Source organism: Centropristis striata, chromosome 21, assembly GCF_030273125.1.
Source record: "Centropristis striata isolate RG_2023a ecotype Rhode Island chromosome 21, C.striata_1.0, whole genome shotgun sequence".
Lineage (NCBI taxonomy): Eukaryota > Metazoa > Chordata > Actinopteri > Perciformes > Serranidae > Centropristis > Centropristis striata.
The window spans coordinates 12,246,071-12,258,362 of NC_081537.1; the positions used below are offsets into that span (position 1 = coordinate 12,246,071).

Here is a 12,292-nt window from a genome sequence, read left to right on the forward strand (position 1 = left end):
ATCACATGTACGCTCGCTCATTTCATAGGTTCTTTTTTTTTTGCTCAATGAAAGTCCCCCGGGTGCTTAGGTGCTGCTCTCTGACAAGTCCTGATGCAGAATTACACAGAGCCAGTGAAAATGCCTTTGTCACTTTAAATCCTTGCCGTGTCTCGGTCGATGACATCATTGTCTGAGAACACATTACATCACCCCTTCCCAGGCTCTCTCTCTTAAAGACAGCACCACCTTATGTTTACTGGGCTACACACACATATTCACACATACACAGAGAGAGAGACCCGCTTATCTGTTTACAAATGGGATATCAGTATCAACATGCATATTAATTCAGGACGTCATCCATAGATGAGGCCAAAACCACAAACAGATTAAAAAGTTGCCATTTAGAGTATCTTTAAACATGATTTAATATTAATTTAATCATTTTCCTACCACACTACAGACAGTAGAGGGACTCCTGATTATATTTTAAATAATAGCTAGTGTCTTTTTTATACATACCGCATCCATATCTCAAGCTGCATACTGAAGTTTGGAAAAATGTGATCCCCAAATAGGTGTTTATGGTTATTATTTCTTGTAAAAAAATTATGTCTAATAGAGTTTACTAGTGACATATATATGTTTTAGATATATTTCAGAATAATGGATAGCATTTCTAATAATAACCACATGAGGTTTTTCTCATTGACTAAAGTTGGGCCTACAGAACATCGCCCCACACATTTAGCTTTCTTTTTGCAGGTGCAGACAGCAGATATGACGTACAACAGAATCAGTATGCATGTTGTTTATCATGCATACAGTATTTCTATTAAATGGGTTAATTTTGGCTCAAGCTGCGGATAAGGGGGACAATATGGGCTAATTGCAAGAAAAATGTCTGTCAGTTAGTTTGTCTCGGAAACACATACACATTGTATAATTAATCAGGTGTTTGATTGGCCTGCGAGTGCGCGTGAGTGCGTGGCGCGCGCGTAAATCACAGAGATGCGGAGAATGCTGAGAGAATGTTTCTTTAAGACCCATTACCTTCCAATCCGACAGAGGGGGAGTCTGTGGTAAGGTGGCGTATCGTCTCTCTACGTCCCCCCTCCCCTCCTCTCCTCGCCGTTTACATGTGGAAAAAGAGAGACAGAAAGAAGAAAAAAAATAACACATACAGTAGAAGCTCCGGTTTCGGATGAGGGGCACCGACACCGAGGCGCGATTTCGCGGTGATGGACCTAAGGAATATTTAACATCAAACATGGACACTACAGGCTCCCCGCGATGACTGTGGTAAGGATGCAACTTCACACCGCCCCATCGCAACCCAGTTTCCATCGAGAGGGGGAAATAACAGCCATCGGAGGACGCGGAAGACAAATATGCATGCATGCACTAATGATTAAAGCGTGCGTGCATGTGTGTGAAACCTAACATTGTGTTGTGAAGGATTGATAGGGGGTGGTGGTGGTGTATAGGCTGTGTGTGCATGTGTGTGTGTGGAAGGGGGAGACAGAGAGGGAGGGGAGGGGGGCAGTATTTGAATACAGACAAATAGGCTTATATTAGAAAGACTATGCAACGCTCGGTGCCTATGTCAGTGTCAGGCATTGACAGGTGTGTTGGCAGCACGATTTATTTAGGGCGCGCTTGCTCGCTCCCGTTTGCATACAGTTAGGTGAGGTGAGAGAGATGATACGATGCCACTGTATATTGGCCTACTATTTGTTGCTTGTAATTAATCATGGCTGTAACTAAGCCCTTTGCCGTAGGGAGGTTTGTAGTCAAACCTCCATAGCTGTCTGTCACTGGGCCTTTATGGAGTTGCTTATAATTCCATAATGTCTGAAGAAGCCAGGCCCATTACTGGAAATGTGCGATATGCATTTTTGGGCCATCCTCCCGACGGCACAGTGCTGTTTGCTTTATTGCAATATGAATTTAGAGATCCCCCTTTTTTTACTATAAGAATGTAGATTTGCGCGTGCATTTGTGCTCGTGCGCGCCCCCCATCATCGAATGGTCTTTCCTCCATACATCCAGAAATGGAGGTAGCCACAGACCTGTCATCTGCTGAGCCTTGTCATCCCCCCCTTCCTTCCTTCTTCCTCCATCATCATCCACCAGTATGCAGTGTGGGTGCAAATAAAAGCCTCTAACCCAGCTGCCGACAATCACTTATCGATTCCAATGATGCGTTTCTTGGCCAGGGGGGTACTGTTTCATGGTATTAGGAGGGGAGGAGGGGGAGGAAGACGGGGGGAGGGGGGGGGGGGGGGGGTGGTATTATTAGTCGCTATATGCTTTTATTGAAATGCAAATGCGTGCATTATTTCGCTGTGAAGGTGATTTAAAATGTAACAGGATGCAGAAAAAAGCTTCTTTCTTTAGTTCTAATTGTCGGCGGCTGTGGCAGCCTGCAAACCTCTCTCTCTCTCTCTCTCTCTCTCTCTCTCTCTCCCTCCCTCTCTCCCCGCCCCAGTGTCTGGTGGAGAAGAGCTGTTTTTACTGCTCTCTCTCTCACAAACACACACAAGGCTATGGCAGTTTTTTTTTCCTTTGTCATTTTTTCAGACGCAGGGAATATTTAGTAACATGATACTTAGCTTAGTTGTGGGTCCTAATTGGTCATATAGCAGGCAGATACTGTATAAAAGCCAGTGTGTCCACTCCACAGAAGGCGGCTATACATGCAGGATTCAGTGTGGTTGCTGCTGCTGATGGTGATGATGATGATGATGATGATGATGTGGGCAATCATAATATGAAAACACCCACATGTGCACACACACTCGATCGATTTCAGTGTGGTGACACTGAGCTCGCCCATTACACCGCTGAATGTGATGCAGCTTGATAATGTAGCTCTACATTATAGAAACATGTTATCACCTGCTCATTTTCAAGCTGCTCTCTGGCAGACTCCATTATAATTTCACTCATTTATACGGCTGCAAGAATAGCAATTATTCAAAGAACACTCATAAAGCTAGTGTCATTCTAATGCTCTCTTGTTAGTTGTGTCTCCACACACACTCACAAACACACAAGTCCTGAGGCCCCCCCTTACAGCTGATGCTTCAATTAAACTTGCAGGCTGCACAGTTATGTTTTTCCTGTACTGATTCAGGATTTCAGCAATGAAAAGTTTTTCTTACCTTAGCAGGAGCATTTCAGGTGTTCCAAGATTCTGAACCAACTCCAAATGATTTCCAGGTAGATATTTATGGTGGATCACAATGTAGCAATCAGGAGGTGTCTTTGGTCTACAAGAGCCCTCTGGAAACAACCTGATCAAACACATGGCATAGTTTGATCAACTTGTCTTTAAGGAGGCGAATAAAGCCCATTTCCACTTACACCTACTAACACCTCTGTAGTCTTTAGTGGGAAAGGTTACAATTGGCATTCATTCCTGGGATGACTCTACAGTAGTCACTGGGATTTATATTTATGACACATGAGTAGACACATTATCTTTTGCCCCTTTTTCCAGCGCGATGCTATGACTCTTTTTCAGTGGTGGAAAAAAGTATTCAGATCCCTTACTTAAGTAAAAGTACTAATACCACACTGTGAAATTACTCCACTACATGTAAAAGTCCTGCATTCAAAACTTACTTCAGTAAAAGTACAAAAGTATCAGCATCAAAATGTCTTTAAAGTGTCAAAGGTAAAAGTACTCGTTATGCAGAATGGACCCACTCAGATTGTTTTATGTATTCTAAATATATTATAAGATTATTTGTATTGATGCATTCATGTAAGCAGCATTTTCATTTTGCAAAGTTAGGGCTCATTTGAACTATGTAGTATAGGCCTACTGTTATGAGGTTTAAAATATCTAATCACTTTAACTCTATCATGTTTTTTATGTTAAATATTAACCTGAAAAGTAACTAAACTTGTCAGTATAAAGTACAATATTTGCCTCTAAATGTAGTGGAGTAGAAGTATTAAGTTACATTAAATGGAAATACTCAAGTAAAGTACACATACCTCAAATCTATATGTAAGTACAGTACTTGAGTAAATGTACTTGTACAATCCATGCAGTGCTTGAACATCGTTCCAAATGAGTCTGCATTGAGTTTGAAAGTGAGGGTGAATAAGAAATTATATAAAAAAGCAAAACAAATAACCACTGTAACATTTAAACTGACCCACAGTATATACTCATCTAATGTCAATGGGAAAAGAGTCTATTGCCGTTATTAGCACGTTTTACTACTAAAATAGGGCAGATGTGCCATTGTGTTCCTTTCACTAATGAAGTTTTTCATATAAAAAGTATACTTTTTGATTAGTGTCTTTGTGCAAATAAACATTAGCAGTTAGTATCTCATTTTCATGCCACATCTGAGTTTTAAAAAAAGTTTCTGCAATATAATGATGCCAGAGCCTCACCTTTCCAGGTTTACTCCTTTTATGATGACACATTTTACTACTGCAGAGCAGTTTGGAGCTTTTTCTCAAACCAGAAACTGTATTTTAAGGAAATGCACTCATTGCCAGTGCAGTCTTGCATCAGTGATTATCCATCAGTGGAGCGGAGAAGGAAGGAAGTTGTTTTTTAGTGGGACATACAGGGAGGTTGCCAAGTACTCTAGCCAGCTCACCAGCATGATGAGCTAATTTAGAGCTGTATCAGGCCTCCAATTACCAGCAAGCAGTCCCCATGTTTGGTTCTGGACGTCCATATAATAATAATAAGGCCACTGGCAGGACTAGTTTTCACTGTTACCGAGGTCTGTGTGCTAAATATGTTTGATTCACGAAATAGATGATTTTGGTTGGACAAAGAAATTCTTTATTACGCTGCCCAGTCTCGCTGACGTACAGAAGCCTGCATGGGGCACTAAATCAGTCCAAACCACTTAAAAGTATAAAGGCCAGTGCAAGCCCCTGAGTATTGTAGACTAGACAGTGAAGAATATGGTAGGAAAGTAGAGAGGGGCATGAGGCGCTATAATAATGCTGATTGCCTGAATCCATACGGTTTTGGCCCACAGTCTGCAGAATGAGACAGAAACCTTACTCAGTTAATAAGATTCTTTAAAATATGCAATATGACGACTGATTAAAGGAAGCTTATTGGACAAATTTAATATTTAGATCACTAACACATAATTAGTTTGTCAGAAAAAAATGAGAATGAGAATATATTCCACATTATTATATGTTGTTAATCATTAAAATGAGCATTTAACATTTTCACCAGTGCTAAAGTCACACCGATCACACCAAGATCATAGAAACTGAAGCCTTAAAGGGAAAATGTGTCACTTTTTATGTGATGCTCAGTCACATCTGCCTGTACCAGGATGCATTGCACAAAAGCTAATGATGCCCAGCCAAAACATATAGTGTAGCCGCAGGTTATAAGTTGCACCTTTACATATGTAGGTAATAAAATATAAACACAGGAGCTCAATAGTCCAAACCTAGACGGCACCCTGTTGAGGATTATTTTCCACATCCTCAACAGAGATATATTACAGAGTTACTCCTTAAGTTTTTACTTTTCATAATAAAAGCCAATCGGTTTCGGTTGGCATTGTAGACACTTGTTTGCATAAATACGGCTGAATATTCCTGTCCATCTCAACATCCTCTGCAATCATATATTGTGATGCCACTTTCACTGTTGGAAACGTATGAACATAGCCACATTTTACATGTGATTTATTTATTAATTTATTTTGACAGGCAGTCCAGGCAGTCTTGCATTGCTGGACGTAGCCCTATATTTAAATGTACAATATGTAATTTTCTGCAACAAGGAGTCTTTCAATCAAAATATTAACAAAACATGGAGTTTCAATTCGGTCAAGCTATGGCTTGAAGCACCCGCAGTCAGCTTCTCCCAGTTAGGATTCCTTCAGTCTTCAGCGTTGAGGAGGTTTTTACCAGGAGACGAATTATCTGCACAGGTCTCCTCCTCTCCAAAACAAACATACTCGCAGAATAAAACATGTAAAAGCACTGAATGCAGCAGTTTCACATTAAAAACAATGTTTCCCCAATGCTGTTTGGTGAATAGCTTTTCTCAGCTTGTTTTTCTGATAACTTAAAAATCCAAACACTACAAGGCTTCAATAGGTTAAAATATATTCTGTTATAGTTAAAAAACAGCGAAAATCAGAAAGGTGCCGGGTAAGAAGTCAATTATGATGTCACTTACAGGCAACCAAATTAAAAGAGCCTTGTTAAAAAAATTCCAGATTTAAGTACACAACTGAATAAGACATAGTACACAGTCAAGTCATGTTTAGACATTGTAATATGGAATAGTTAGCATATTATACCTTCAACAGACAAATGTGAGAGTGGCGTCAATTTTCTCGTCTTACCTTCAGGAAAAAAAGTTGTATTTCCCAAAATGCAAAACTGTTTCTTTAACACAGAGGATTTTATGTAGCATTTAAATTGAACAGTAATAGTTTCACTCATGTCTCCTCGAGACATTTCTCAAGTGGTATGACTCAGTGTGTATGCTGCTCAAATACATCTTTTCATTCACTGTAACCTGAGAGTCTAAAGGTTCACAGTGGATTTAAAAGCTTGGATCTGGTATTCATAATTTATTGGAGTTGGCATCACATTATTATGTACTGAGTCAACATATTCTTTATTTTGTCAGAAATGTTAATTGCAAAACATCAGTTCACATTACTGTCACATTTCCATAAATGTACATGGTTTCTAACTAGCAGCTCACTCTTGCAATGTCCTTTTTCATTTGTTAAATTCACAGTGAAGTTTATTGAGGGGGATCTAATGCAATGCCTGCTCTCTTTTTCAGCTCTCACCCCCGATGCTGTGAGGAGCTCTGCCTAGTGGACACAATTTAGGAGCATCGGCCCTCTTTTATCCCTTCCTTCCCCATAACCCCTTCCCTTCCTCACCCTCCGCCAATCCCAGCCGCCCACAGAACGGCTTCCCCGTAGATGCTCTTACCTCTTGCATAACACAGGAACACATAAGCATTCTGATCATATAACATGCAGGTTGGAACTTTTTAGAGGAAGAAGTGAGCAAAAAAACAACAATATAAAGGCAATAAACAGAGGAAGATATGCAGACCAAAGGAATGATATTTTTGGAAAACTGAAGATGTAAAGATTTATATTTTGTACACCAACTTTTAGTACAAGCTCATAAAAACCCAAGGCACGAAAACAAAACATTTTGCACGCACAATCCCCATTTAGTTTTCTTTAATAACTTGACACACGCGCCACGGTCTCATGATGATGTGCGAGGTGATGCCCACCATTTCTGAGGATGGGCGGAGTGGGACTGGTGGGGGCCCTTCCTCACCTGCGGGGGCCGGAGTCGGAGGCACAGGAGGTGCAATTGGAGGAAGCGGCTTCAGCGGGAGGGAGCCCAGAAGCGGAGGAGACGAAGGAGGCAGCACGGGGAACCTGGAGTCGTTAATGGTCAACATGCTGACGGAGAGGGAGAGGCTGCTGGAGAACCTGAGGGAGACACAGGACAGCCTGGGCACGGCTCAGCTCCGCCTCCGAGAGCTCGGCCACGAGAAGGAGTCACTCCAGAGGCAGCTATCTATCGCTCTGCCACAGGTACAGCTGTGTGTGCGTGTATATGGGCGACTCAGAGTTTGGAAGAGAGAGTATGTGTTTTGGATGGTATAAGTGTGCTAAAGGGGACTTATTATGCCTATATTCAGGATCACTTTGTATGTTGGTTTACATGCTTTCATGTTCAAAAAACACATTATTTTTCTCAGACTGCCCATGGCTACTGCAACTCTATTCACCTTCTGTCTGAAAGTCTCGGTAACGCTTTACAATAATTAACAAGTAATAAGGCATTGTTCTCGCTTTAGATCCGGTAGTTGCAAAAAGCATAGTTAACTTATAGTTAACTTATAATAGATGAGCAATAAAGTATATTTAAATATCAATAAGCAAACAAAATAAGATTAATAAAGGCATGGCAAAGACATAATGGGTGGGTCATGGGTGTTTGTAATGCCATTATTAACACTTATATAAGCTTATAAACACACAATAATGTTAATAAGCATCTTGTAAGGACTTACAAGGGCCTTATTACTTGTTAATTAATGGTTATTACAAGGTAACAAAGCGTTACCCAAAGTCTCTATTTGAGCGCCTCTTCAAGCCCCCCCTCTTGCCCTATTTGGTCAACTTTTCCAGGTCTTCTGCATCTTTGCTCTCACGATTCGAGTCATGTTTCCATCCAACAATTATAAGTTGCCTATTGATTCCAATTCCTGAAGTCTTCTCTCCATTTTCTCTTGTGGGTGGCCAAAGTTGTCCAATTAGTAACCTCTTTTTTGTTGTTGCTTTTTTTCTCTCTCGCGCAATCTCTTCTTCTTCTACTGCTTACTGACAGATTAGCCTACAGCAACACAAAACACTGCCATCTTCTGACCAAAGTATGTTCATGCAGCTTTGTTTATTCGCTCTAAATTAGTTGATGGAAACGTCATTCATTTTCATTTTCTTTAATGCAACATTTCAAACTTCGCTTCGACTTTAATGTAAACACGGCTAATGAATGTGTGGTACATCAACGCAGATATGACCATAACATGTATAAGAAGTGTAGCAGAACTTTCTACCATAAAATATCACAAATAAAGACGTTGAAACCAAGAACTACATGATCAAACATGTTCCACAGGAATTTGATCCAAAATTGGGGTGAAATTAACATCAGCAACCAATTTTACAGGTTTCCCTGTAATTCCTGTTAGCATGTAGCTATTTACCAGTTTATTTGTAATGTAAACACTGCAGTAACAGGCCTGGAGCAGATTGCTTGTCCTTTTTGACATATAATCCATTGAAAACTGTATCAGCACATGCATTCTTTTTTCATTTACTTTTTACACAGCGTCCCAGCTTTTTTGGAATCAGTGTTGTAGGAATGACGTCAGAAGAAAAAACGAACCTCACAGGGATTACTTTTTCCTATATACAACATATTATTTGAAAATATTGGCTACATTGATTATATTGCATTGTAACATAATATATATGACAGAAAAAATGAAGTAGCACAATAAGGTCCCCTTTAAGTTGAAGACTCCTCCTCATGAGGTAACATTGTTTATCCTCTGTGCTATCAGTGTCTATTATGTACGAGTGCGTTTTCCTGAGTGTGTGTCATCGTGAAGGGAGCTCATGAGACAGTAATCCTTTGCAGTGACAGTTCATGCAGAGAGTCGCAAGAAAGTGGATGTTAAATACTTCCCCCTCTGCATCATCAGAGTTTTCCTCGCTAATGTTGTTCTTACTAATGCAGAGGGTTTTTTCTTCCTATCATCTTCTGGCTGTTTAGTCCAAGTTGCATCCGCAATCTTCCTGTTATTGTGTAATCAGGTTTTATTATGTTTGTTGACCATTTTGTTAGTGGATGATTAATGATGCTGGGAGCTAATATGTTAATGGCTTTAGTTAAACTCAAATGAATACTTGATTTTCTAGGGATTCTCTTGAGTTTACTGGGTGAAATTGCTTTTTAATAATAGCTGGAATTTTATCCTATGTTTATAAAATGAACAGCTTTCTCTTTTTTTGCTGGAACAAATCCCAAACTGTGATTGTGTATACTTTGTTTATAGTAGGTATAGTTTGCTGTCACAACTTACTGTCGTCAGCACTTTATGAGGTCCCTTTATGTTTGTGTGTAAAATGTGTCAGCATAAATTGACCAAATCCAGTCCTTGTGCACATGTTGTGCTTTGTGATAAATGCCATCTCTGACTCAAATGTTCATGTACGAATCTAATATCAAGAGATGCTGTCACTGTCATTCCCCCCTCATTTTTAGATCTCGTTTGATTCCCTAAATGTGAAAAGAGACAGAAAAGTGACTCAAGCTTTTCAAACTTGTACTGAACATGGAGCATATTGAGTCACCAGAGCTACTGTCATTATTCCTCAGATAACATTTTAATGTTTGCTTGTCATAAAAAGATCATAAAACCTAAGGGCTCTGGTTCAATATAATTTAGTATATTTTTCTCCAATTTCTACTGAAATATTGGGAAGAAATTACAACAAAAGAACTCCCAGAATAACATTCAATCAAGTCAGCAACTATTTTAAAAATTGATTCATTGTTTCAATAATTTTTCAAGCAAAAATGCCACACATTCCTGCATTTTAGCTTCTTAATTGTGAGAATTTAGTGATATATGTATAACAGTATCATGGATTGTTGATCCTACAAGTAATTTGTAGCCGCCCACTTAGGTTTACTCAGCAGATAAGGAAAATATCAGGGATGCACAACATATATTTGACTGATATTCAGCCAATAATGGGAAGTTTGCATTATTATGTGACAGATTATGTCTACAGTATGTTTATATTATGTCTTAAAGTAATTAGTTTCAAATCTTTGGCAAAATGCTCGATAAAAAACAATAGTGTGTTTGTCAAGTTTTTTTGATGTACTTTACTAGAAGAAGTTTGAGGAATCCAATATGTCAAAGTTGATTGGACAGAGCTCTGGAGTTAATATCTATATGTGTATTAACTGCAGACTATCAACTTAAATTTCAAACCAATTTGTGAACTTATTGGTTACCCTTTATCATTATTGGCCATGAGAAGCAGGTAATCCATTCCTATCAAATAATCATGAGTTACAGCCCTAAATGTGTCTCCGATGCTATTTTAACAAACAAATAAACACTATAAATCCACACAATGTCAGTATTTTAAGGGCCAACATTCCTGAATTGTATTTGAATGTTCAGGTGTTTATCTTTTTTTGTGTTTAAAACCTTTGAGTCGTTATCAATTTGCAACTTACACACCACTCAGAAGCATTTTAAATGTTTTTCTTATTTATGTAAATTAATTTTCCTTGTACATCACAGAGCATGGCTGCAATTTCAGTTAAATGAATGGATGCCTAAAGAGATAGAGTGACATGAAATAGAGAAGGAACAATAAGGGGACAAGGGAAGCCGACTGAGAAGCTGACCCCTATCCAAACACAAAACAATCCCATAAGGCCAAGAGCCAATGGACCCACTGTGTAACCATCTGTATAGATCTCTTTCTGGCTCTTCTGTGTTTCCTCCACACAAACACAGACCAATCTCATATGTCTACTTTTAACTGTTTTGAATCCTAAAGCAGGGAATCCTGACTGGAAAACATCTGCGTTTCATTGTCACTGTCATAAACGCCAATTGCCTCTAAACTGAAGGCTTTCAAGGTGGTTTATGGAGACATAAAGAAATCACTGACCGTGGATTTTACCAGTGTTGTTTAAGGAAATTATGTAAGGCTAGCTCTCCTGTTTTGCACTGTGTTTTAAGCTTTATGCAGGAGTTGCAAATGTATCCCCAGCGGTGTTGTAAATGACATATCGATGCTGTGTTTTGGGGGTCTCTCTTGTGCATTCCAGTGCAGAGCCATTGTGTAACAGTGTGATGTAATCCATCCAGTGCGAGTTCACAGAGGAGGATGAGTGAGAGAGAGTGGTGCTGGAAACTGTGCCAGTGATTTACATGATTGTTATGTTGGTTTACATCATGTACGTCTCCCTACATTGCTGGTCTCAGGTGTTCTACACAGTGTGTTTCTGGAGGGCTTTTGATGATGTATATTTTTAGTGTCCATTAATATGCACTCTGAACAGCCAACTCCATATAATTTTTCTAGATTCGTCTGGCCTGAATTATTATTATTATTTGTTCCTCTAAACTCTCATCGCAACTCGAGCGGCTGAGCAGAGACCGAGCTATCAAAACCGTACGTTTAAACAGTTTGTTTTCTTTGCCCCTGAACGCAGCTTGTGTGTTCCACAGGAGTTTGCTGTGTTGACTAAAGAGCTGAACGTTTGCCGGGAGCAGCTTCTGGAGAGGGAGGAGGAGATTGCTGAGCTCAAGGCGGAGAGAAACAACACACGTGTAAGATGTTTAGCGGCCATTTTGCCTATTAGCACTGTAACAGCCTCTGTGTTATCTTCCTCACCCATTGTGGCTGTGTGGGTGTGACACTGTTTCATTTGCTTCTGGGTTTTTTTTTTCCTCCTTCCTCTTTTTCCTCCACATTTTCCCTTCATGACTCCTTTTTGTGCCCGTATCTGCTTCCCTTATCTCTTCCACTCACTCCTTGTCCCTTTCTGCTACCGGGTGCTGTTCTCTCCACCCAATTTCATCTCATTGTCACTCTTAAAACCCTTCAATCCTCTGCATCTTCTCTGAACCCTCCCTGTCTTTGTCCTTGTCCTTCAAACTCCCTTTTCTTACCGCTCTCGGTTCACGTATTTGCTTTCTCCTACC

General features: G+C 39.8%; 1 protein-coding gene across 4 annotated transcripts in view; it reads left to right on the forward strand.

The window, feature by feature from the left end:
• Positions 1-1,004: 1,004 nt before the first annotated feature.
• The window catches only part of LOC131959282 (liprin-alpha-3-like), a 30,496-nt gene continuing 19,208 nt past the window's right edge, over positions 1,005-12,292 (forward strand). For 3 of the 4 annotated variants that reach the window (XM_059324432.1, XM_059324433.1, XM_059324434.1), the window contains exons 1-3: positions 1,005-1,284; positions 6,797-7,577; positions 11,816-11,917. In XM_059324432.1, coding sequence (XP_059180415.1) covers positions 7,242-7,577; positions 11,816-11,917 — 438 coding nt within the window. In that variant the 5' untranslated portion in view covers positions 1,005-1,284; positions 6,797-7,241. The remainder of the gene's footprint in view (positions 1,285-6,796; positions 7,578-11,815; positions 11,918-12,292) is intronic. The other variant, XM_059324435.1, reaches the window with a different exon arrangement.